Below are 27,526 nucleotides of genomic sequence, written 5' to 3'. Positions count from 1 at the left end.
GGCAGAGTGGTGGTGAGGGTGGCTTATCTCACTATCATATGGTCATGTTGGGCAATAATGTTAAGTGGGATTCAGCTAGCCTACCATAGGGTGCTATGTTGAAGTTAGGAGTGGTAGCAAATCACACTCTTAGGGAGTGCAAAGTGGGTTTGTGGTAGAGTTATAATATTTTTGGCCCAACTAGTCTCTCCCTAGGCTTTTGTATTGGAAGTTAAATCTTAATTTCAAATATCTTTTCATGTGTAAAGAGGAAGGTTTGTGGTAGCCAACGAACACTCACAATTTTTTTTTTTGTGTTGAAGATTTTCTCTCCCAAAATCCAAGTGCATGATTGTGCCAAACTCTCGCTCTTCTTGATGCACACTATGTGCATTGCCCTCGGTGTGACCTAGCTCTAAATTAACATTTATAGAAGTATTTCACGTGTAAAGGTCAAAGGACATATATAGTACTTGAAAAAAAATTAGGCATACATAGTAGGCGTCACATTGTGCAGCTAGCAAAGCCTACAAACAAGGCATGTGTGATCGATGATCCCATGTTTTGGGGTTTGCAATACGAGCGCAGTGTTCATGAAAAACCGAGGTTCCGTGTAAATAAATTGTTAAATTTGTAAAAACAGCCTGAAATATTCGGAGAGAGTGTTTTGAACGTTGCAATCTAAAGTTAAAACCACGGAATTGAGTCGCATGAAAGGACTCGCAAATTGTCAAGGTCAAAATAGAGTTTTTGGACGGGCTCGCATGATGTTTTGAGCGAACGCTGCAGAGGCACGGAAACGCGATGCTGCACACGAGAAACGAGTCGGTCGGTGTTGCCACCTTTTGAAATGGCACCGGTGCCATCATGCAGGCGGTACTGATTAAAAGAAAAAACCATTGCCGTCGCCACACCAACATGGAAGGAGCTCATCATCAGACAGAGGGAGAGAGCGCCGGCGAGAGCCAATACAGCTCCTTTCCCTGCAGGCGCTTGCTCCACTGATGGCATCAAGGCACTTGTTTCGCCATCGCCAGCAGTGGCCTCAAGAAGGCGATACAAAAGGATGCAGGGATCAACGCCTCTCCCAGTCGGCATGCTGTAACGCATATATCGCTGGAGTGATCAAACATCTCAAGGCTCCATTGCAACCGAAAAGCTAAGCTGAACAAGCATCGTAGCGTCATTAACTTCGCCTCAGCTTGATCTGCCATGTCCTGGATCGTCTCCACCACATGTTCTGGCCCCTGGGATACCCTTTCCTCGGCAACCACCACCTTCGAGCGAGTCCAGGAATGGCTTGCCTACATCCTGTTCGCTCAGTGCCCCCAGCACGCCATCGTCACCATTGTCCACGCTGCCTTCCTATCGGCTTCCCTTGTGCAAAACCTCGGATGCACCAGACAAACCAAGCAGCGGCTGGCTGGCCGTGCTGCAGCAAGCTGGCGCTTCACCCTCACCATGGCTTCAGCATGCCTCCTGGCCTGCATCTCCATTGGAATCACTTTGTTCGAAGCCTGGGAATGCTATGAAGCTAACTGGAGCAGAGATACCGTCCTTCAAACAGGGTTTACTGCCTTTGAGGCTTTTGCTTGGATCACCTGCATCGTAATTCTTCTTGATGAGAGGAGGAATTCTTTAACCAACCATGTCTGGACGCTGCGTCTGTGGTGGTTTGGGACGTTCTTGCTATCTGTGCTGCAGGTCTGCAGCTCCATATTCAGGTTTTCATCTTCTTTTTCTTACGATGCTGTTTTTCAGGTGACCGATGTTTACGCCTTTGTGAAGTTCCTGGTTGCCTTGTTCCTTCTAGTGGTAACAATCAATGGCGTCACAGGCATACATTCTTCTCCAGAATCTATGAGTGATATGCTTGTAGTGCCCCTTCTTGATGGTGAGAACAAAGTTCAGACAAGTTCCCCCAAAGCCAGTGGCTTTGCAACTGCCAGCATATTTAGCAAGGCCACTTTTGTCTGGTTGACCCCACTGCTTGCAGCAGGTTCCAAGGCATCTCTTGGCGTAAATGATGTTCCGCCCCTTGCTCCTCATGACAGTGCAGAAAATATATACAAAATGTTCACTTCAAAATGGCCTGATGATCCAGGGAATCTTCATCCAATGAGAACAACCATTCTCAAGTGCTTCTGGCGACAGTTTGTCTTGACTGGATGTTTACAGCTAATCCGGTCAGTGGTCATCTATGCTGGCCCCTCTCTTATAAGTAGCTTCACCAGCTTTGCCAGTGGGCAGCGCGCCTCTATTTATGATGGTTACGTGCTTGTCCTGATGCTCATTGTTGCAAAATGTGTCGAGGTGTTTTCATACCATCAGTATAACTTTCAATGCTACAGGCTAGGCAATAACATACGTACAGCTGTTGTAACAACACTTTATAAAAAGGGATTGCGCCTATCTAGTGCAGCCAGGCAGGCTCATGGTATTGGCCAGATCACTAACTACATGGTGGTTGATGCGCAGCAGCTGTCAGATGCCTGCTTGCAGTTTCATCTTTTCTGGAGTTTGCCTTTGCAACTTACTCTGGCATTAGTGCTTCTGTTTCGTGATATTGGTATCTCAGCAATTGCTGGTCTGGCTACCATGGTTGTGATAGGCTCTTTAACTGTCTATAGTTCTGGGAGGCAAAAATTCTTTCAGGGGCATGTCATGAGGATGAGGGATACCAGAATGAGATCAATTACCGAGGTACTTGCATACATGAAAGTGATCAAGCTGCAAGCTTGGGAGGATAAGTTTCAGGAAAGAGTAAAACACTACAGGGACGTAGAATATGAATGGCTTTCAAAGTTTGTCATTGCCACTGCAGCAAACATGTTTGCACTGTGGAATACACTGCCTTTGGTGTCTACTGTGACTTACGTAACTGCAGTGTTGCTTAATGCTGGTTTGACGACGTCTAAAGTTTTCACAGCAGCTTCCATCTTCAGGATAGTGCAGGAGCCAATAAGAAATTTTCCACAGGCTGTGATTGCTTTCTCACAAGTTGTAGTTTCTCTGGAGCGCTTGGACAAATACATGCTGAGTGCAGAGCTTGACCAAGGAGCTGTATTAAAGGTTTTAGAGGTTGATGAACATCCTGTGGTTGTGGAGAGAGGGTTTTTTGCATGGGAGGATGCAGACAAACCACCAATTCTACGTGATATCAACCTGAATGTAAAGCAAGGCTGGCTTGTGACAATAGTTGGAACTGTTGGATCTGGGAAGTCCTCATTATTGGCAGCTTTATTAGGAGAGATGGTCAAAATTTCTGGACTGGTAAGTCTTAATCTGGGACTCATTGGAAGGCCTTAAAATGATGTGTCTTGCAGCTTAAGAAAATTGTGAGATAACCTCATATGTGTTTGCACATGATATTTGTTACTCAATGTTGGTTTCAAGGTCCTAATTTTGGGACATGAAATCAGATGAGATATTTGCAAAGAAGTATCAACAAAAAAGTAGTTGTAGGTATCAAATTTCAATGGCAACATCTTACAACACTTTTCATTTGTAACATGTTGCAATGAGAGAGAAATACATGCTAAATGTTCGTTAAATCAAGTGTAATTGTTTTCCGTATGTGTTTGTAGCTGAAAGGTCTATGGTAGTTTTTGGTCCTTTGATAAATCATCTTATATAGAGTCCTCAAGACAGAAAAAATGACTTGAATTACCGACATGGCAGTATTGGTCAGTTGTGATGTGAATAAAGAAATCGAACTGAGGACCTTTGAAACACCTACAAAGAGAAGGCTGCAAAGACTTTGAAGAGACCTACAAAGAGAAGGCTGATTCTTATTCTCTATTATGTTTGCTATTTATGTAATACAATGACCGAGATCTATCTTTATTCATTTACTTCCCTTACATCTAGGAGCATTATTTGCAATCTTGGTTGACCTCTTTTTCATTCATACGACCTATTTGCTCTTCAATACTTCTCTTACATGCAGGTGATTAACTTTGCATTTCCATTTTCATTTATGCTCTTACATGTGTAGTTCTTATTTTTCATCTTCATCTTCTTTTTACGCAATGCTATCAATGAATATTGACTTGTTTCTTTGTTTTACAATTTGTTCCTTTGCTTTTATGTGTGTATGTGTGTGTGAGTGGTTTGAATATGAAAGTGTGTCTTCACGCTGTTAGCTTTGTTTCAAGTGAATAAGATGCCTCAGATTTCCTGCATTTTATATTCTGTGAGCTACAACAGAAACCTCTTTTGCAAAGCATTACACATGCTCAAAAATTGGGTGTGTGCCTCTAGTCTTATTGGGTGTATCATGATTGAGCCTATGCTTAAAGCATGGATGAAGGATGCTGTGGGTGAACATTTTCATTCATTTATTTTCCTGGGCAAACTATCTTATTTTGTGCAAGTACATCATCATTTGTGAATTTCAAACAAGAGTGTAGTTATTTTGCATAAGCTCTGCCTTGGAACACTTCATTCCATCATATCGAGGATCTCATGTCTTATTTTCTGGTTTCGATTACTCTGAGATCACTGCTTGTACATCTTATTCCTCAGGTTCATTAGATTGTAGTATTTTGGGTCATCTCCTTCATACTCCTAGTGGCCTTCATCTTGCCATAAGATGATAGTAGAGTTTGCACTCTCTAGCATATGATGTAGCTTGTTACCATCCTCGGTCTAGCCAGTTATGGTAGATGTGGGCCAACACTTGGAGATATATTGTTCAATTGATCGACACGATATGACATTTTCTCTGTCATGAGGAACCTTGTCCTCTGTATAGTTACAAGATGCTGTGGTGACTATGTATCAAAGTGAACAAAAAGAAGCTTCTCAATCGGTTAGTTGTTATAGCAAAATGGCTTGATGGGTCTTTCTTGTGTGTCAAAGTCCTCTCCATAGGCCCTCAGGGATCTATGAATTTTTCTCCTTGAGAGGGAGAGCTAGGAGGCATGGCACTTAAGGGAGAAGAATGTGGCAATAAATGCATTGTCATGTCTTTAAGCCTAATTAAGGCTGCTTGACATGTGGCAGCCTCCCTCTTCCTTGCATGCATGCATGTAGAGTCTCGGCACAATGATTTGTAGACTTTGCAATGACAATGTTCTTCTATGTTATGGGTGTTCCTCTGAAGAAGAGTTCAATTGGTGGTTCGCAGCAATTTATCAAGGTAATGCTTTTTTGCAATAATACTTTCTGTTGGAAGGGGCTTTTTCATGGCCTTGCTTAGTTCAACTGCAAAAAAAGATTGGGTCCTTGTTTGTGTAGTTGCTTACAAAAGTAATTTGGTGCTAGTGATGTTGTGGAGTTTTTCTTTCTCGCTTGAAGTTGTTGTGCAATATGAGTGCCTTGTATGGGTCACTCTATCTAATCTGCCCATTTTGTCGGATGAGGAGGTTGCTAGCATTGCTGGTGTGTTGGATAAAGTATTATATATGCCAGTTGCCTGTGGCACACTCAACTTGAGACGAAGGTTTGCATACTTTGAGACAGCTGTAAAGAACCCTTAGCATATTTTGAAGTCCATGATGAGCATGGCTTTGAAGTGGTGGTGTAGGTTAAAATTGGAAGCTTCCTTGACTCATGCTATAGTCGTAGGGAGTGCAGGCATTTGTAGTAAGGAGTGTCATAAGAAGGATAAGAAAGTCAATAAGGAGAGTGCTCTGAGCCAAAGAAGAAGAGCGCTAGTACGCGTGCATTAGAAACAACATCTACGATCCACATGGGTGAGAAAGAGGAAGCCAAGGCTGAGAAAAATGATGTGAAAAAGAGAGAAGTGATTGAAGGGTAAGGGAAGCAAGTGATGAAACCTCAAAGTAGGCTATAACATCAAATATTGCAAGGTGATGACAAGGAAAAGTTGACCCTAGAGTGAAGAGGAGTAGCGAAGAATGCAGAAGCCCAGAGAAAAGCTTTCTATCAAGAAGCTTTTGTAGCTTCTATCAGTCGATAACAACTACTATGCAGTCATTGAAGGAGTTGAGGAATTGTCTGAAGAAATTCTCATTGAAATGAATCAAGTCTCTAAAAAGATTACATTAGTCACATGGAATGTTAAAGCCTTATGCTTAGAGAAGCGGCACAATGTCTTGCATGCAATTCTAAGGAAGCAAAACTTGGATGTGCTTGCAATTCAAGAGATCAAGGTAGGAGAAATGGATGTGGATAACTTCTTTATGATAGGCTGTCTTGGCGGTTAACAAATGCTCTAGAGATAGAGGAAGATCCTGTCAAGATTGTGGGAGAGAAGGAAGGAGTCTCACTTGTAGCTTTCTTGCTTGCACAATGGGGGAATACACACAAAGATGGAGGCTGAAAACAGTTTTCCTCTTCTTAGTTGTGTAAGCCAGAAAGAACACTAGTACAGAGAAATAGAAGAACCCTATATATGGGTCTCAAACCAAACTCAACTAACTAAGGTGGCATACTAACTGAGCCACGAATTAGAGTAGATAAGGATAGTTGTCATCTAGCTATTATTCATGGCGGTGTACCAACCGTATCTGCCAGCTAACAAGTCGGTGACATAAATGCACAATGGTCACCCTGGCACATTACGAGTGGAGCTTGATATCTCAACAGATCCATGATGCTCATAAAGGACTTTCAAGCTTGTAGTGGAGAGATGAGGAAGGATTTGTGGTGGTTGATGAGATTAGGTGAGATTATGATGGGGAGAAAAGATAACTTTTGTCTCTATGTATGCCTCCAATGTCTCAACCAAGCGGGTGGAATAATGGTATTGTCTAGCGCAACAAGTGGATGCTTGTCCGACCTTACTATTAAGTGATTGGAATATAATGCTTGAAAATAGTGATAGATCGCATGGCGAGTGGGCCGAGGGCGATGCTCGTCGTGGAACAAGAGAATTGGGATAGGCCACTATCATTGCATGGCTTGATAGATGTTGTAGTAATCTATTATATCTATGCCAATGATAGAGCTTGGTGTCAAAAGATGACATACCAGCGAGACAGTAGGTTTTGTGGGGAGGAACACGGAGTGAACTCGTCAAACATGGAGAAGAGAAGAGAAGAGAGAAGAAACTTTGATAAATGGAATGATGAAGACCTGAATCATGGAGTGAATGTGATACAAGGAAACAAGGGTGCCGTAGCACAAGGAAGATGAAGACAACCACGTATCACGAACCGCAATGTCCTTCTGAAGGGGTGTGAGGGTAGTGGAGAGGCTGGAGAGGAGGTGACGGATTGAATGAATTGGCCGTGAGGAATGAATGAGAGAGTGGCCTATAAATAGGCATAGTCAGTCTAGGATGGCGCCCCTTTTTGGGGTTGCAAACCCTAAACGCAAAATGCAGAAACACAAAAATACAAACTGCGGGTGAAGGGTTTCTCAACACCCTCTCTGAGGCTCAAAAAGGGAAACAAGAGAAGAGTGAGGTGGAGATGCAATGCTACATGCTGAAGAACGGTCATGCAGCAGGTGTCACTTAGACAGTGTCCCTCGTGGAAAAATTGGTCACTTTCCCAAGCGCCTGAGTACAAAGATGATGAAAACATGCAATGCATAGGAGGAATGTTGGACTTTGTGTGGTGCCGAGAACCATAAGGATATGCTTGTACTCAATCTCGAGAGGTGGCTTCATGCTGACTAAGTGACCAAGGCAAGAAGAGAAGAGGAGGAAGAAGATGTAGAGGATTCCCAAGATCCAAGATTTCCATCGGAAAGGTAACCTGAAGTAAAGAACAATAGACAAAGTGAACTAGAGAAATCGAAACTCAACCTCCGGAGAGAAGCCACTAGCTCTGTGCATCCATGCTGGAAGGAATACGAAGGCCTCGTCACTAAGTCGCGGTTGAACCTCCGAGGTCCCGATCTAGGGGGTACATGAAGATCTTGGGTATTAGTAGAAGAGATGATTGGTTGAAGACAACCACCCCAAGAAAGTAGAGAATGGGTGAAAAACTTCAGGTGATTAGGCATGTCACTTGCATTACCCAGATATATTGGGTGTTGTGAGCCATGCATTGGATGCTACATACCATAGGGATTTGAGCCATACATTGCTATATATGCAGTGCCTGTCCAACCATAGCATGAAAAATGGTACCACCACCAAAGTATCCTTGCGATCCTATGCTTGCATGTGCATAATTACCTTGCTGCTCATGTTTCCATAGTGCCATCATGTTTCCATGGATTGGCACTACCAAGTTGGCCATGCATTTGCACTTGTTGCCCCATGGGTACCAATTGTTTGTGCTTACGAGGCATTTTGGACTTTTCCAAAGAAGGCTTAGACATTTTCTTCAGTCCTTGTGGCTATCTTGAAGTTATAAGTGTCTTCTATCAAAAGATGACGTACCAACAAGATAGTAAGGTTGGCGGGGAGAAACACGGAGTGAAGAGGTGACGGACTGAATGAATCAACCGTAGTGAATGAATGAGAGAGTGGCCTATAAATATGCATAGTTAGCCTAGGATGGTGCCCCTTTTTGGGGCCCTAAACGCAAACCCCAAACGCAAAATGCAAAAACACAAACTGCAGGTAAAGGGTTTCTCAATACCCCCTCTTAGGCCCAAAAAGGGGAACAAGAGGAGAGTGAGGTGGAGATGCAATGCTACATACTGAAGAATGCTCATGCAACAGGTGTCACTTGGACAGTGTCTCTTGTGGAAAAATTGTTCACTTGCCTAAGCGCCCTAGTACAAAGATGATGAAAACATGCAATGCATAGGAGGAATGTCGGACTTTGTGTGGTGCCGAGAATCATAAGGATATGCCTGTACTCGATCTCGGGAGGTGGCTCCATGCTAACCAAGTGACCAAGGCAAGAAGAAAAGGAGGAAGAAGATGTAGAGGATCCCTAAGATCCAAGATTTCCACCGGAAAGGGAACCTATAGTAAAGAACGATAGACAGAGTGAGTTGGAAAATCCGAAACTCAACCTCGGGAGAGAAGCCACTAGGTTTGTGCATCCATGCTGGAAGGAATACGAAGGCCTCGTCACCAAGTCGCGGTTGAATCTTTGAGGTTCCGATCTAGGTGGTACTTGAAGATCTTGGATATCAGTAGAAGAGATGACTGGTCGAAGAGAGCCACCCCAAGAAAGTAGAGGATGGGTGAAGAACTTCATGTAGAGTAGGTTCCCCCTGAGATGGGAGGTGGAGGGGCCCCCGCTAAAGTCGAAGAAGAAGTAGATGCCCCCTCTGAGGGCAAAGAAATAATATCCCTCTTTGAAGTAGATAGGGAATCCAAAAACTCATGGATCACGGACTTCTAAATGTTTGATGATGAAGGAAGTGCCGCCGGTCGTGTTGAAGAAGGTATCTGGGGTGCCGAAGAGCTCCCAGAGGTAGCCTCTCGAACCTGAGTAGTCGAGGTGGGGAAGGGTGGGGCTCAAAATGAGCAAGAGGTAGGCAATAGTCACTGTCTCTTAGTGGAGCAGATTGGGTAGCTGAAGAAGAGGAAGGAGTCGAGCAACCACTGTCTCTCGAAGGAGCAGACTGACGAGAAGACGATATCAAACAATCACTGTCTCTCGATGGAGCGGACTGCAGATTCGTAGGTCGTGGAAGCCACTGTACCTGAGAATAAGTGGGAGAAGATTGCCATTGGCATTGTGACGATCTCCAGGAGGTCGTAGCGCCAATCGATCTTCCCTGTGCTCGAAAGGATTTAGTGCGCATTGGATGCGTCTTATTGCCTTGAGCATAGTACTTTGATAGCCAATGCAGAACGATCTCTGTGGCCCAGAAAGGAGAGGTGGCACAAGGAGTGCCTGGTGAAAGACGCATGTACTCCGGAGGGGTAGGGAGCAAAGGTTGAAGACGGCAAGCATTGGTGGTGTGTCCGGTGATGCCACAGTAGGAGCACCCAGTAGTCTGGTCATCTGTTTGTAAAGAAGCCATGGATACCAGTGTGCCTTGCTGAAGAAGGAAGCGGTCAACCACCATGAACCGCAATGTCTGCCTCAAGGGGTGTGAGGGTAGTGTGAAGCACGAACCACAATATCTGCCTGAAGGGGTGGGAGGGTAGTGGAAGGGCTGGAAGTGAGCTGCTAGTGGGAGGAGGATGCGACCAGTAAGAGGCTGCAACCAGTAGAAAAATGCAGGTGAGGAGAGAGAAAGACTAAAAATACAGGCAGGACAACTTGTAGGAGAGAGACTAAAAATGCAGGTAGGACAGCTTGCAAGAGAGAGAAAGACTAAAAACGTAGGCAGCAGGTGAGAGAAAGACTAAAAACGCAGGAAAAAACAGCAACAGCAGTCAATATGCTGAAATCAGCTCCGAACAGCGTGTGATAGGCTGGAAACAGGTGCTAGACTGTTGTAGACAGCAATGGCCAACTTGGACCGCGATGTCCTCCGTGTTTGGGGTGTTTCAGCTTGCTGAAATCTGCAAAAACGAGATTGTTTTCTGAATGGACAATGATCAACAACAGTCGTTCTGCTGTAAACAGCTGCAAACTGCGGGTGGAAGGTTGGGAACAGGTGCCAGATTGTAGAGACAGCAAGGGACAGCTGAGATTGTGATGTCCTCCGCGAAAGGGGTGTGGGCAGCAAGCTGAAAACATATGAAACCTTCAAAAACGAGATTTTGATGCAGCCGAAGAAGAGAAGTGGATGCCGAACCTGCCACCGGTCTTTGCCTTCACTGGAATGGAGGATCCTCGCTGCTAGGTGAGTAGATCCATCTCTGATACCATGTCAAAAGATGACGTACGAGCGAGACAGTAAGGTTGGCGGGGAGGAACACAGAGTGAAGAGGTGACGGACTGAATGAATCAGCCGTAGTGAATGAATGAGAGAGTGGCCTATAAATATGCATAGTCAGTCTAGGATGGCGCCCCTTTTTGGGGCTGCAAACCCTAAACTCAAAACGCAAAAACGCAAACTGCGGGTGAAGGGTTTCTCAACATCCTTTTCTCTTTTTCTTTGTCGTCCTTTCTTGGGGCATTCACGAATTGAGAAAACTAGGGATCCTTTGTCAATTCAGCAAAAAGATTTGCTGCTGTACGCATTCTATCCTTGAAGCTATCATCGAATTCCTCGGCCCCTTGTTGGTCATCAACCTCTTTATGCATTGAAGTGCCAACATTTGGGTCATTTACCACTTGTTGTCCTTCCTTGGGGCATTCACGAATCGAGAAAACTGGGGATCCTTTGTCAATCTAGCAAAAAGATTTGTTGCTGTACGCATTTGATCCTTGAAGCTATCATCGAATTCTTCAGCGCTTCGCTGGTCATCAGCCTCTTTATGCATTGAAGTGCCAACATTTGGGTCTTTTACCACTTGTCCTTTCTTGGGGCATTCACAAATCGAGAAAATTGGGGATCCTTTGTCAATCCAGCAAAAAGATTTGTTGTTGTAAACTTTCGATCCTTGAAGCTATCATCGAATTCTTCAGCCCCTTGCTGGTCATCAGCCTCTTTATGCATTGAAGTGCCAACATTTGGGTCATTTACCACATTTTCAGGTTGTTGTCCAATGCTGAAAACCATGTGCAACATTGATCATTGCATTTCCCCCTTTATGTGACTGACCAAGGAGTGATGCATCCTCTCCACTTGACCCGATATCATTATGTGAAGACATGCTTCTTGTAATTCACAGCTGAGAGCAATTTCAGCACTAATGAAATAGTCCCAAGCTGCAATCAAGTGCTAGGGCCCACCAATTCAAAGGATTTGATCGCGTCCCGACAATGGAACCATGAAACCAGCCTTCCTTCCGTGAATGGGGATTTGATGGTGTCCTGGCAATGGAACCATGAAACCAGTCTTCTTTTTGTGGATAGGTGGTAATTCCTTGATTACAACATAGGTACAACAACAACATTTATTACAAAATTGAGAAATGCAAATTAACTCACAATCTTGGCAATGGAACCATGAAACCAGCCTTCCTACTATAACTAAGTTGTAATCAGGGAATTAGCACCCAACCACGGAAGGAAGGCTGGTTTTGGATGGCCTAAGCTTGGTTGGATTGTTACTTTATTTAGTAAGCTATCAAAATCAAGATCCCTTACTTAGAGGTAGCATAAAAACTTGTCGTTGTGTGGAAGTTTGTTATCAGCGGAGTTGAATGGTCCTTAGGGTGAGGGGAGGGGAGACCCAACTTTGCTACAAGTAATATAGTAATTTGGTGAGGCTTTAATGATAATTATTTACTTGTCCTTGAAGGGCTTTGAATTCCAAGGTTCTCTATGGGCGAGGACTAAGGAGGTCGATCAACTTTGTGGAAACATGCCTCCCTTAGTTGGCTATCTATAGGTGAAATTGCACACAAGTGGGAGTTGGAAGAGAGCAACAATATATGGATTAGTAAAGTCCTCATGAAATAGAGGGAGGATTGGCCTACTTATCTAGCTCTTTGGAAGATCATCATGAACAAGTTTTCTACGGGGGAGTGATTGTCAAAGGCAGGACAAATCTCCTTTGTGTGCATTTTGCAAAAGGCATGATGAGACAATTCAACATTTCTCGGAATGTCATAAAGTTAATTCTTTGGTCAATACTCTTGAAGTGGGTGGAGGATCACATCTTCATGGAAAGATCAACTCTAAGAGTATCCTTTTTAGGGATCACAGGATATAACGTACCTCAATGTGCCGTCTTTGCATGGAAGATCGGATTCTTGGCCAATTGAATGGCACTCATAGAATCCGAATGGAGTTTAGGAACCACATCAGTAATACCAAGGTCTGCGAGACCAAACAACCTAACTAGAGAGCCTCCTTGTTGCAAGTCTTAGTGGTTGTAACATACTTTGCCTCTGTAGTAGATAGGGCCGTGTATTTTTGCACCCTGGATATCCAAGAAACAATGCCTCGAGTAAAGGTAAAGACATAGCAAGAGGTGGATTTCCTACTGTCTGCATGTTTTGCATAATCAGAGTCAGTGTATTCCACAACTCTTGTATCTTGGCCACCGTAACATATGCACATATCTGCAGTGCCCTTAAGGTATCTCATGATACTTTTCATGGCATCCCAGCGCCGCTTGCCAGGCGTAGCCATATACTGCGCCACAACTCCCACTGCAAATGCTATGTCAGGACGTGTGGCTATTGTGGCATACATCAAATTGCCCATTGCAGATGCATAAGGGATCTTGGCTATCTTAGCCTTGTGCTCATCAAATTGCGGATAATCAACTTGATTAACCTTCACATGAGAAGCTAAAAGACAACCAATAGGCTTAACATCTTGCATATAAAACCGCTCAAGAATCTTCTGGATGTACTTCTTTTGCGACAAGTAAAGGAGACCCTTAGAGCAATTGCGTGTGATGCGCATCCCAAGAATATGTGAGGCTTGTCCCATGTCCCTCATCTCAAAGCTCTTCTTAAGCCGATTTTTCAAGGCATCTAGCTCATCATGAGCGTTTCCAACAATCAACATATCATCAACATAGAGTACCAAAATCATAAGGCTGCCATCATGCAAATTCTTCTTCTATAGACACGGATCCATATCATTACGGGTATATTTTTGGGAATGCATGAAAGCATCGAACTTGTGGCACCATTTTCTAGGTGCTTAAGGCCATAAATGCTTCTTCTTAACTTGCACACTAGGTGTTCCTTGTCAGTTTTCTTAAAGCCCTTAGATTGCTGTATATAAATCTTATCATGCAAGTTCTTGTTGAGAGACCACTTCTTCGGTTTACACATTTCATGTAGGGTTTTGCACTGACAGCCCCAAAAAGGATTGGTGTCCACATTTTGATTACTTTTTTAATGGGCGCCCACATAGTGGTATGCCACCCTAGATAGCTTATATCTATAAATAGGTAGTCACTTCATTTATTTATCACCACTCTCTTGAATCGTTCTTCACCACCTTCTTCGGTTACTACCACCACTTCCCTTTTCTCACCAGCCCCTTTCACTGCCCTCACACCCCTTTAGTAGGACATTGCGATTTGTGGTTCGTGGCTGCCTTCATCCTTCCTCTTCTTCTTTAGGTACCATGTGCCATCATCATTAGGCCTTGCGTTTGGAGCATCTTCCACTTGGCGTTACCATCATCTGCTTGGCGTCAACACCCTTCTTCTTCAGGCTCCACCTTCACCTGCGTTTTTCAGCATGGAGGTTTTTTCCTTGTCTGGCATCAGCATATCCAGCTTGGTGTCAGCATCCTAGCCATTGGTGACAGTCTACATCAGCGAGAGCATCAGTGATTTCATCCCTTATTTATCATAGGGGCTTCTGGGCCCTATGTTTTTGGAGCTTGGTTTCTTCTCCATCACCCGACATTACTTGTCTGTTGTCACAGGGACTATTGAGACCTACGTTTTTGTAGCCTAGCTTATCCTCCATCATCTAGCGTCATCATTATCTACTTAGCATCAGCATTTGGGCTGCTCTCCCTGTGTTTGACAGCTCCAACACTAAAGGATTTGTGTTTTGCTGCCCAAGTCACTCCCCAACATCAAAGGATTGTAGTTCACTCGCTTGATAGTTGATGATCATTTTCCATATCTCTGACATCATTAGATGACTATGGTTCGCCTCTTGCGCAGTTGTCCTTCACCTTCCAGTGATTACTTTGGTAGCCCATTGCTGAGAGGATTGCGTTTCGCTCCCTTCACTGTGTAATTCCCACAGGTGCTATCGCCTAATTCAGACAGGAGAGTGCAATTATCCTTTGAGCTTTGGCTTTGCTATATTAGCTTTTTTTCTCATAGCATGATTCAGTGTATCATCACCATGTTCTTCTTGTTTCTGAGTTTCTATTCTCTCTCAGTGTTTGCCGTACATACTTTGTGTTACTCCCCACAAACCCTATTGTCTCTTTTCATCGTCGCTTATGTTGACATGGTATCAGAGCATTGTTATTTTTGACATGGTATCAGAGCGCAGGAGCTCAGAGAGCTAAATAACCTATTCATCAGAGAAGGCAAGGACAAGTTGCAGGTTCAACATCATCTATTGATTTTTCCCTTCATTTCCGCTGCATCACCAGGAGAAAGGAATACCTTTCTCTTTCTCTCCCACCCACCCTCCCTTTTACAAGTTGACACTTCAATGCTATGACTTCTCCACATGGAGATGGACACAAACCATTGGGTGCTCCTCTTCTGGCATCATCAGAATTCCCACCGATGCTCGTCGCCATGGACCTTTGCTCCCTACTCCGCCAGAGTATATGCGTCTATCTCCAAGCACTCGTTGTGCCACATCTTTCTTTTGAGCCACAAAGTTCATTTTGCATTGGCTTTCAAATTTTTATGCTCCAGAAAATAAGCCGCATCTGATGCACACTAAACCCTTTCGAGCCACGGGAGGATCAACTGGTACCACGGCCTCCTCACGATTGCCCACTGTGCTACAGAGGTTGCTTCTACCTCTTCTAGGGTTTCAGGAATTCCACCTTGACAATTTTGCCGTCTGCTCCCCTAAGAGACCATGATTGTTGGCTACCATCTCCTTGGCCGTTTGCTCCTTCAAGAGAGTGATTGTTCAATGCCTTTCTTTACTTCGGCTCTAGAGTCAGCTCCACAAAGAGACAATACAATGATTATTGCCCACCCTTCAGCATGAGCCTCACCTTTCCCCACCCTCGACTACTCAGGTTCGAGAGGTCACCTTTGGGCGTTGGACACCCTAGATACCTTCTTTGACACGGCTGATGACACTTCCTTCATCATTAGATGATTCGGAGTCTGTGATCCATGAGTTTTTAGATTTCTATCTCTTGCAGAGGGGAATTATTCTCTTTGCCCTTAGAGGGTGTTTCTACTTTGGCTTTAGAGGGGGCCCTTGTGTCTCCAACCTCAAGGGGGCCTCCTCTTCATCATGAAGTTCGTCATCTACCCTTTACTCTTTTGGGATGGCTGCGTCATTTCTCCTATTAGTACCTAGGATCTTCAAAGACCGTCTAGATTAGGGCCTTGGAGGTATGATGCCTTCGAATTCCTTTTAGCATGGAGTTACGGAGCTAGTGGTTTCTCTCTTGAGGTGGAGTCAGGTTCTACAGTTCATCTCGTCTACTATTTCTTACTATAGTTTACCGTTTAGGTGGAAATCTTGGATCTTCAGGATTCTCCTTTTCTTCATCATGTCTCTCTTGCCTCCTCTTTCTTCATCCTTTTTTGGGCCTAAGAAGGGGTGTTGAGAAACCACTTCTTCAATTTACACACTTCATTTAGGGTTTTGCACTGACAACTCCAAAAAGGGATGGTGTCTTCATTTTGGCCACTTTTTCAATGGGCACCCACACAATGGTGCGCCCCCCTAGACAGCTTATGCCTATAAATAGGTAGCACTTCATTCATTTACCACCACTCTCTTCAACCACTCTTCACCACCTTCTTTGGTCACCACCACCACTTACCTTTTCTCATTAGCCTCTTTGATTGCCCTCATATCCCTTCAGAAGGACATTGTAATTCGTGGCTCGTGGCTGCTTTCACCTTTTCTCTTTTGCTTGAGGCGCTCTGCTCCATTATTTGGCCTTGCATTTGGAGCATCTTTCACTTGGTGTCACGATCATCTGCTTAGCGTCAACACCCTTCTTCTTTAGGCTCCACCTTCATTTGTGTTTTTCAGTCTGGAGATCTTCTCCTTGCATGGTGTCAAAATCTCTAGCTTAGCGTTGTCATCCTAGTCTCTGGCGATAGTCTATATCATGGAGCGTCAGTGATTTCATCATTCATCCATCATAGGGGCTGCTAGGACTTGCGTTTTTGCAGCGTGGTCCCTCCTCCATCACTTGGTGTCACTCACTTGTCGTAGAGGTTGTTGGGACTTGCATTTTTGCAGCCCAGCTCATCCTCCATCATCTGGCGTCAGCATTTGGGTTGCTCTCCCTACGTTTGATAGCTCTGATACTCTAGGATTTGCATTTTGTTGCCCAAGTCACACCTCGACATCAAAGGATTGTGGCTCGCTTCCTCAATAGTTGGTGATCATTTTTCACATCTCCGACATCATCTAAGGACTGCGGTTCACTCTCTCGACATTTATTCTTCACCTTCTAGTGATTACTTCAATGGCCCACTACTCGGAGAATTGCGTTTTGTTTTCTTCACCGTGCAAATTTCCACAGGTGTTGCTGTCTGATTTAGATAGGATAGTAAAGTTATCTTGTGAGCTTCGGCTCCACTGCATCAACTTTTTTTTCTCATAGCACTATTTAATGCATTATCACCATGTTCTTCTTGATTTTGAGTTTCTCTTCTCTCTCAGTGTTTACCGTGCATACTCTATGTTACTCTCCGCAAACCCTACTCTCTCTCTCTCTTTTCACCTTCCATTGATTACTTTGATAGCCCACTATCCGGAGGATTGCGTCTTGCTTCCTTGTTCATGCAAATTTCCACAAGTGTTGCCGCTTGATTCAGATAGGACAGTGCAGTTATCTTTTGAGCTTCGGCTTCATTGTATCAACTTTTTTTCTCATAGCATGATTCAGTGCATCATTATCGTGTTCTTCTTGTTTTTGAGTTTCTCTTCTCTCTCAGTACTTGCCGTACATACTTTGTGTTACTTCCCACGCAAATTCTACTGTTGCTTATTTTGACATGGTATCATAGCATGCATGTTATTTTTGATAGTCCCCATGTAAGAAAGCCATCTTGACATCCATTTGATAGAGGTCCAGATCAAGCTACGCAACCAAAGCCAAAACCAAGCTTAGGGTGGTCATCTTAATGATGGGAGAGAAGACTTCATCAAAGTCAACACCATGCTCCTACTTGAAATACTTAGCAACCAATCTAGTCTTATAGGCTATCTTGGGACATCTAGGGGTACTTTTCAACTTGTACACTCACTTGTATAGCAAAGCACGTTTTTCACTAGGCAAAGGAATCAAATCCCACGTATGATTTTTCTGTAGGAGGTATGCTTTGATTTCATGGCTCTCTTCCAAGAGTGACTAGGATCTTTCCGCATGGCCTTATCATAGGTAAAAGGCTCACTAGCATCTGTCACCATAACATAATCCCTAGAGGGCACAAATTGATTAGCTGTCTCTAGTAGACCATTGCAAAATAGATTGTAGTCTTGTATCTCTTGTTGAACATCATGGTCTTGGGTCACTAGAGCATCAGTTGTTGCAGGTTGTATAATAACAAAGGCTTTTCTTAAAATATTACTTTGCATATCTCAACAACGACTTGCTCAGGCTACTTATACATTTTCTCATTGTGGAAAACAACATCATGGCTGCAGATGACCTTTCGAGCTTGTGAATCCCATAGGCAATAGCCCATCTCACGTGGATCCCCATAGCCAAGAAATATGCATTTCATGTGACATAGACTTGGGATCTAGCTTATTGTGCTTGTCGTTGGAAACATGGCAGAATGTCTCACAACCAAAGACACGTAAATGAGCATGTAATGGAGGTTTTTCAGGCCATACCTCCTTTGTAACCTTGATAGTCAAGAGTAGTGCATGGGGATTGGTTAATCAAATGTACGGTAGTAGTAACTATCTTAGCCCAAAAGTGTTGCGATAAGCCTACCCGGCTATGCATACTACGAACTCACTCTTGAATCGTCCTATTCATATACTTAGCTATATCATTTTGGGGTGGGGTGTATGGGGTGGTCAACCGATGCTTAGTACCCCTTCTATCACAAAATTGCTCAAAGGATTTAGATACATACTCGTCCCCATTGTTAGATTGTAGACATTTTAGCCTATTCCCAGATTGGTTCTCAACAAAAGCAAGCCAACACTGAAAGGTAGCCAAGACTTCCAATTCCTTCTTTATGGGAAATGCCTAGACCTTATGCAAGAATCATCAATGAAAGTAACGAAATACTTTGTACCACCTAATGACTTGTAGGGCATGGGTTCCCAAATACTAGAATAAAGAAGAGTTAGAGGCTCACACATGCACGTAATGCCAAACTTCTTATGCGAGTTACGAGTCTGCTTGCTATAAAGACAATGATTGCAAGAATCAAAACACTTATAGTTATGGAGCAGAAGACATTGCAAATGGGTAAGCATTTTCATTTCCTTTAATGACATATACCCAAGGCAACGATGGCATAACAATACATGTGGTATGGTAGCTAGTGCCAAAACATGGTTGATAGACCTAGATGCAAGTATGGGGCAAAGAGTGCTAGACTTGGCATCTTGTGCTAGGACAAGAATAACTTGCATCATCCAAGTGTCCAACCAAAAGATAAAATATAACTTGCATCATCCAACAGTCTAGCCAAAAGCAGACTCTTGGTCAAAGTCGGAACATAGTGTATATTATGCAAAGTAAACATATTGCTTGAAGGAAATTGCAACCGGATATCTCTAATACCAAAAATATCCAAGGCCATGTCATTCAATCTAATAGATCTTGTCATTCTGTGATAGGAGTGGAACCACTCTTGATGAGGAGTGACATGAAATGAAGCTCTTGAATCAAACAACCAACATTGAGCATAGATAGACGAGACATGAGTCAACTGCGAAGTATCAAGAGAAGAAGCTGCAAGTATGTAGCTATCATTATAATTAATCTGCACGATATCAATCCCTTCAATCTTGACACTGGACTTGCTAGGGATAATGCTGTGACCATTATTCTTTTCTCGTATTTTATCCTTTCCCTTTTCTTTGCGCTTGTCATCATGCATTTTATGGCTTTGTGGCCGAATATGACCTTGCTTTCCACAATAATGACAAGTCAATGTGGACTTATGACCATAGGACTTAATTGTGAGATTATCCAGGTGACTAAGAATGAGACTTTTGAGAGTCTATTCCATGACGGTCATTACCTCTCCTACTATTATTACCTTTGATTATCAAAGCATGAGAGGTGTGGGAAGCATCATCATTCTTTCTATTAATCTCTTCATTCAAGAGCACACCCTCTAGATCCTCCAATTTTAGCCCATTAGTAGACATATTTGCACACATAGTAATACGGAATGTGTCCCATGACTCGAGCAATGTAACTAGCAAGAACAAGGGAGAAAGATTCGTTAAATTCAATTCCTTGCGAAGACAAGTGGCTGAAAATAGGATAAAACTCATTCAAGCGCTTGGACATGGAGGTCCTCTTCTTGATACAAAGGTCCATGAGTTTCTTTAGCTAATACATTTCAGAGGTAGGGCTTTACTTGTCATAGACATTGCTAATCTCATTCTGTAACTCCCATGTGCTGTACTTGTCATAACAACGTTATGTTGTAGATTTACATAACTCATCCAATTCAGCCCAATCCTCTACATTGAAGCATTCGGGCTTTATAACCTCATGTCTCAATGGCTTAATTTGCAATTTTTGCACTAGAACTTGCTAGATTTGTGCCTTCCAATAACTATAATTTATACCATCTAACTTCTCAATGTCAAAGATAGCACTGTCATTCAATCCACCAGTCATAATGCAAGGGATAAAATGATAATCCAAAACAATAGGTTGTTGTAAATGACAGCAAAACAGCCCCAAAATCATAGCCAAATCAAGGGTTGAGCAAGAGAAACTATTAGAAGAATGAGCTGTCCACTAATTATAATCAAGTAAATTGTCAAATCCAAGTGATTGCCCTCCGATAGAATGCATAAAACTGAAATTGAAATGAGAGGATGCTGTAATAAATTGCATCAATATGCCAATAACCAAGTGTGAGTGAAGGGGAGCTACGGAGCTCTACCCCGAGACCTACGGACCGCTTATTGATCAAGCGTTTCAAGCCGAGCAGCCATGGCTACCTCTCACATAGCCAACGCGCAATGCCTATCTTACGGGTGTAGTGAGCTTACCTTGATGCTCGATCGAGTTCCCTCCTCTCTCTTGCACTCCGGTAGCTCCACAATCCTTGCGGTAAGCTCAAGTAAGCTCAAGCCCTCTCCGTCAAGCTCCATCCTTTATAGCCGTGCGAGAAAAGAGAAGAGAAGAGAAGAAGAGAAGATGAAGAGAGAAGATGGGGAGCTTCTTCTCCACGATCCCTCACTCTCACACACTCACTCCCTCACACTCCCTCAATCTCTCACTTAAGCATAAGCAAGAATGCAAGAAACAAGAGAAGAAGAAGAAGAAGCTTTGGCCACACACAAGAATGATCTTCTCATTCACTTTTGAACTTTATATATATGCCCTACTTTTTGGGCGGTCATTCCCACTTTTTACATGGCCGGCCATTAGTCTAGGCCCTCTTTTCCTATTTCCCACCGTTTTAACTTATCCCATTCCCAACTAGTGCATATAATTTGCACAGGAGTGAGCTTGACACTCTTATACAAGGATTCATGAGCGCTTTCACAATTAATGGTGCGCTTTTACTCTTTTCTTTTCTCGAGGCGACATTGAGGTCTTTTGGAGAGGTCGTCATTCAAGTTTTCCAGGGTCTGACTTCTATCCGGGGCGCCTTTTCCTTCCTTTGTCCTGTGCCCTTTCGGTTATCTCCTTTTTCCATTTTTCCGCTCCTCTGCTCCATTTTCCCGCTTCTTTGTGCTGTAGTAAACATTACCCCCCTTCTAGTTGAGTGCCAGTCCCATGGTGCTGTGGTGGGGAGTAGTGGGGTAGTCGGGGTTGTTACTAAGTGGAACTGGTGGGTAGATGACCACAATCAAAAGGTGCTGTTGTGAATGAGAGGTGATAGAGTTTGATTAACGATGACCGGGAGAGATTCCGGCGTGCTGTAGACTTCATGAAGAGGCTCGGTATTTCTCACACAGTTGTAGCTCCCATTTTGCGACGGCTGATAAAGGTTTTGCATAGGCATCTCTAATCCTGTTCATTGCTAGTCGGCTGTTGAGAACCGTGTAGCCGTGCATCCCGTGCTGATCCGAAAGCACTTAATCAATAAGCAATTCGTAAATCTAGGGGTTTGAACATACATTTGGAGAATATGAGGTTCCAAAATCTATGCCAATGGTAGGTCCGTCATTGAGTTTTCCTTGTGCTTGATTTGGTTCAGTCATGGTAGCCATCAACAGGCAGATGGTCGGCTACATCAAGTATGTTGGTCCATCCAACCATTGGACTATGCAAAAGCTCCTGAAGCTGCTGTAGTGATGTCCTGTCCAACTTAGGGAAAAATTCCTGGTCATTGGCGGATATCGTGGATGATCTTCTTTAGTTGGGTAGCCATTCACCGAGTCATGATCATAGCCTGCAAGAGAAAGTTGTACACTCCCTAAGGGGTGTGTCTGTCTCACGGTGTAGTGTAAGTGTAAGTGCATGTGTAGTGGAACTGGGAGATGGGTCTAACCTTGGGTAAGCCCTTGGTAATGTCCCACACTTGAGGACCCAATTCGTGTGTTGTTGGAGGTGCAGTGCAAAACTTAGGGCAACAGGTCTGAAAGTCTTGCCCTTGATGTGCCCTAAGCGTGAAGTAGGGGAGGGGCTAGGTGTAAACCCTAGGTGTAATGAGTGAAGTGAGCCCTGGTGCTTTTTTCTTTTTTCTTTTTTTTTTCTTCTCCCTTTTTTTTTCCTGGAAGAATTGCATACAAGGAAGATGTCCTGGCTAATGCCTATCACCTTCAGCTGGATTACGAGGCAGTCGTAAGCATTGGGATAGGAATGCGCGACTTTGTAGATATTCTTTAATATCGGCTCGGGCCTTCAAAGGTGTGGATGATAAGAAAGGATGATTGCACCTTGTGAAGCGGATATCAATCATATCCTCTAAGATTTCTAGGCAAAAGGAGAGAAGCAGGGTTGCCCTCATCATTAGTCTAGTCATGGCTCTACTATCTATCCCTAGGTTGATGCCAAAAAAGAGTGGAGGGAGGTGGGCTTCCTCGACTGTGGGTCTCTGCATTAGTAGGAACTTGATAAGCCTAAGATAATTACAGGTAGTTAAGAAGGCTGGATTTGGATAAGAAGAAAAATCTGCGAGGAAGTGGTTGATAGATGGGAGGGGATCCTCTAACCTAAAGACTAGGCATTCCTTGGGGCTCTGGACATTAACATTATATATCTTAGGAAAGTCAAAGTCCCCATGAATATTTCGATCATAGTCAACTCTATGCCTACAGGGGTAGGGCATGTAGATGGGGTTGTTGCGTTCTTCAGGGAGCGAGCTGCAGAAGGCGGTCTAAGCGTCAAAATTGGTATACCAAATCCTCCTCCTCTACTTCGGCTCTGCCTCGTAGCCTTGGACGGTTTTGGGAACCCTGTTTACCTTGTCTTGCCAGTAGTCTTCAGGCTCTTGCCTCCATTTGGTTATTATGAGGCTTCTTTCTTCTATCCACCTGTTTGCAAGATCATTAGTCAGATCCTTGATCTTGACTAGAATACCTAGAGGCAAAGCACGGTCCAGAGAGGGTGGATAAGCAAATGAAAGTTCAAACGGCCTCTTCAGGAACTCCTGTTGACGCTATATGACCAATTCCTGAGGCCAATCGATAGGATGGGGATCCCCTCGTAGTGACACAGACTCTTCAGGCGAGAGGTTTGGTAGAGGCGGAGTGGGCATTCTTTGTTGCTCTTCTTCAGCATCCTGCTCAAAGTCTAGATCCTCTTCGACATTCTGCTCGACAAATTGATAGAACCGCTTGTGGTGGTGGTGGGGGTGGCTGCTCGTGCTCTTCAAACCCAAGTTCCTTAAGCTCAACAGCAGTGAAGAGGCCGGCACGGCGTAGGTAGTGAAATTGCTGCTCTTCTGTGGTTTCTGTGCCTGTTGGAAGCTCCCGTTCTTGAAGGCCATACTTTAGTGCTCGGGTGGTCAGTTCTAGCTTTCTTCTTACCTTCTCTACTGAATCATTGCCCTCCGCCTGGGTGGTGTGTAGTACTGTGTTGAGGAAGGCTTGCCGTTGTGTGTTGGCACATACATCAGTAGCTTCTGCCCTGGACTCCGCAAGCACTCTCTCGCACTCGGCTCTCGCCAAGCGTTCTGTTAAATCCCTAACTCTTTCAAAATTGTTTCTTTCCCACTCACTGGTTCTCTCGTCCATCTTCTTTCTTCCCTACTCTAGCTCACTTACCAAGGTTGTCACAACTTGCTGCTGCTCATTCGTTAAGAACCAAAGTTGGTTTCTTTCCCTAAATTTTCGAGCGAACTATTCTTTAGCAATTTCTTTTGCCTGATTTGCAATGCTGAATCTTTTTTCTACCTTAGTAAATAGCTCTGACTTTTCTTGCACAAGCTGCTTGTGACTTTGGATCTCTGCGAAGTGCAATGTTGTTTGGGTGAAGGCCATGGCTATGAGGGCCTCTATGTCTCCCTTGGTAATCTCCGATGCATCTTGCAATCATTGTGCCTCATTCTGCTCTTCTTGTTGCTCACTTGGCTCGCCCTCCTGAGCTTCTATCTGTCTGTATCTTTCCAGTTCGGTAGTTCTTTGTTGCAAGTCAGCATATTGCTGCACTAGTAACTTCAAGCTTTGTTGTTCTGCCACGAGGTTTTGCTCTTCATCTTCCAGCCTTTGTCTTAGGCGGCTCTTATTGTCCTAGGCTTTCTTGGTCTTTGCTTCCAGCTGATCTTGTAGAGTTTTCACTTCTCTTATTCAGTCGGCTCCTTGCTTTGAAACTTCCAGGGCTATCTTCTTTTCTTCTTTTGCCTTGTTCAATTGTGCTAGAAGCTCAGCCACATAAGCGTCATAGTCGGCACCAGATGGCACGGAAGTAGGGGTTGTAGTGATTGATGCCTCTAGCTTCTGTCGTTTTGGATCTTACCTAGACTCGGCATCTGTGGCAGCTAGCCTTTTTGCTCCGGCTTTTGGTACAATTTCAGCCACTTTACTGACAAGTAGCTGCATCATGTTCATCAATTGGGCCGTATCTAGAGAGGGGGTGGATTGTGGGGTGGTTGTGGTTGTGGTGTCGGTTGGTACTGGCACAAAGGAGGAAGGTAGGGGGTGCATCAGGGACTTGCCCTTGCCTACAACTACTTGGGCTGTTTCCACACTGGCACTTGCTTCAGCTTCATGGTGGGGACTCAAAGGACGAAAAATAGCTACATCATAGAATGGAAGGGTTCTTAGTGCCATTTGAGTGAAATAGGCAAAAGAATCCAATGAGGGGCTTATAGATCCAGTAGAGGAGGGTGTGATCTTGTAGGGTGAAGAATGGGCTATTCCTAGGTGTGACGGAGCATTTTTCTAAGCTCTTGTTGGTGGCACTAGTCTCCTTAGAGTTTCACCTAGACTCCATGAAGCGAGTACAAAGGGTTGTCATTGCTCAATATCATTTTGCAAAAGGACTTTCATATGTCTAATTGCAATCCCAATGACTTCAATCTCCCCCATGGGTTTCTTCGACAAATCTATGAGTAGCCTCTGCCAACTCAGCAAGTTCTTTCATTCTTAGTTCTTCGGCTTCCTCCTCTGCCCTTCTTTGCCTCTCTTCTTCTGCCCTCTTTGATTCTTCTCTAAATTTTTTGAGTTCTTCCTCTTCTTTTTTCCTTCGTTTATTCTCCACCCTTCTTGACTCTCTTTGAGTCCTCTTCATCTCGGCTTGCTCTTCTTTGCTCAGTCTTTCTTTCTTCTTCTTCTGGCTCTTGTCACTCTTCTTTTGCTTCTGTGGTTTAGCCGCTTGAGTAGGTGGTATCTCCGGCTCTTCTTTGTCGCTTATTATTCTTTCACTCAAGCCTTCTTCCTCGTGGTGATGTGAGCTTTGATGCACAGCTTGCTCTTCATCTACATCAGCATCCTTGATAGCCTCATGGATGATTGCCGTTAGGACACCGCCATATCTGATTGTGGAGGCTTTTGAGGCAGGCTTTTTCCTTGCGGATCGTGCAGTGGAAGCAGGATACTCCCCACCAGCTGGTGCTGTGGCTGGAGCCAGGAGCGCGGCTGAACTCTTGATAGTTTTCTGCACAAAACCGTTCCAATCCACCTCCTTTGGAACTCCTGCAGCAATGCTCTCTAGTAATGACACCCCGAATCTGTTCATTAAAGCGTTGTATCTTTGTCTTGAGAAAAGGGCGTGGACCATTTTAGCTTGCATCTTTGTTGCGGGGTCTGGAATATCAGCCAAACTGATTCCATCCACTGTGTGCACATCATCTTTTTTGACTCCCATCATGGTATATACATCTCTTCCTGGGCGCCTCTCCTTCTTGGACACAAGCCCCAGGGCTTTCTCGACGATAGCTGCATTAAGGGGCACTTGCACCCTTCTTTCCTGGTCACCAGTCCTTACTGTGACCGTGCCACAGCTCCTATCTTTATCAAAGCTCTTTAAAAAGTTAGCGCACATGCTGTAATCTATAGCTTGTCCGACCTTTTCCACATATTTTCGGAGGTTGCATTTATCTATCAATTCCTTCACTGCCGGCTCTTCCAAGATAGCATCGTCTAAATTTAGGGTATGTTTGAACGTGAACTGGCTAAATCCACGTGTCTCAACACTGATTCTATATTTTGTCAGCTTCTCTTCAGTGAATGGAAGTTTACCCCCCTTTTCTTGTCTTGCCATGGTAGGTGCCTGTCATTACACCATGCCAATATTAGCGTTATGAATTGACTCATCACTAACAAAAACCCAAGAAAGAATGCGTGTGACAATTTGCCGTGCTGCTTCAGAGATATGCAATATCTATTTCCTCCTTGCATTCTTTCCTATTTAAATTTAGTTGATCATTTTCATCCATCGCTACACCTTGCTACATCACTTGGCTCTCACTTTGCTCCGCTTTCCCCCCCCCCTTTAAGTTTTAAAGGAATCCTTCCTAGGATTAGCAAGGGAAGGAGGAGGACTCACATGGACTTTGTGGGGCGAGTTACTTGGTCAACAGCCAAGTATAGAGGTTAGGGTTATATTCAAGCTGGGCATGACGATCAAGTTCACATGGTCGTATGGAAGCTTGGGTAATATAGGTCAAGACATCATGAAAGATGTCCCCCGAGTTGAGGCGGCTAGCAACGTGCAGTTCCTCTTCCGTAAGGAATTGGTCAATGCAAGGGTGGACTAACACATGGCCATCTAGGTGTATGTTGCGTGTAATGGCCAAAACCCTAAACGAAAGAGGTGCCACATAAGTAGGGTCGTGTTCAATTGTTTTGATTGCCCTTTTTTGCTTGGCATTGGTCATGATGCGGCAGCCTTTTTTCTCCCATTGGAGTCGCAAGGCATACCACAGTTGTAAGAATGAAGAATCAGAGCTGGCAAGCTGCGTGAGCTCCTCCAGTTCTTATTCAGGTGCAGAGCGAGCAGATTTGCAGTATGAGGTAATTAGTCTTCTGGGAATGGCTTGCTCCTTTGAGATTTCTCCATTAGCGATTAATTCGGCGGCAATTTTGGGGAATTTGACGGTCATAAATTCGTAGTCTTCCCAAGTGCATGGCAAAGCACGAACATCAGAAGCAAGGGGTTCATCGAGAAGTCCTAGGTCAAGCCTCTCATAGCTCCTGGCGAATGTGGTGAAGGTGTTATCTAACACCTTGATGCATGTCACTATGTCATCTCCCGAGGTCTCAGCAAGATCCTTGGCCACTGAAAGGAAAGATCGTCTTTCATACGAAGGCCTAAGACTTGCTGGTGGTGATGGTGCAATTGGGCTAGACAGTAGTGACTCCATTGATGGCGTTACAGATGGTTGAAAGTAGTCACTATGCGCACATTGCCTATAGCAAGATGGATGCGATATAGGTTATAGTCCACATTGCAGTTCATTTGCTTTTTAAAAGTGCAGCCTAGTAGTGACTTATTACTGGCCCCTTTAGTGTTTGGCAACACATAAA

The 27,526-nt window shown here is 44.1% G+C and overlaps 1 protein-coding gene across 4 annotated transcripts in view; it reads left to right on the top strand.

Moving 5' to 3' along the window:
* The first annotated feature begins 671 nt into the window (after positions 1 to 671).
* The window catches only part of LOC148020945 (ABC transporter C family member 4-like), an 80,093-nt gene continuing 53,238 nt past the window's right edge, over positions 672 to 27,526 (top strand). For 2 of the 4 annotated variants that reach the window (XM_087698767.1, XM_087698766.1), the window contains exon 1: positions 672 to 3,252. In XM_087698767.1, coding sequence (XP_087554893.1) covers positions 1,192 to 3,252 — 2,061 coding nt within the window. In that variant the 5' untranslated portion in view covers positions 672 to 1,191. The remainder of the gene's footprint in view (positions 3,253 to 27,526) is intronic. The other 2 variants (XM_087698768.1, XM_087698765.1) reach the window with 2 other exon arrangements.

The sequence above is a fragment of the Lygodium microphyllum genome, chromosome 18 (genome assembly GCF_053477565.2).
Source record: "Lygodium microphyllum isolate KBCC chromosome 18, Lygodium_microphyllum_v1.1.10, whole genome shotgun sequence".
NCBI classification, from domain to species: domain Eukaryota; kingdom Viridiplantae; phylum Streptophyta; class Polypodiopsida; order Schizaeales; family Lygodiaceae; genus Lygodium; species Lygodium microphyllum.
The sequence above is the reverse complement of the archived record's forward strand: the minus strand, read 5'-3'. Positions and strand labels throughout refer to the sequence as shown.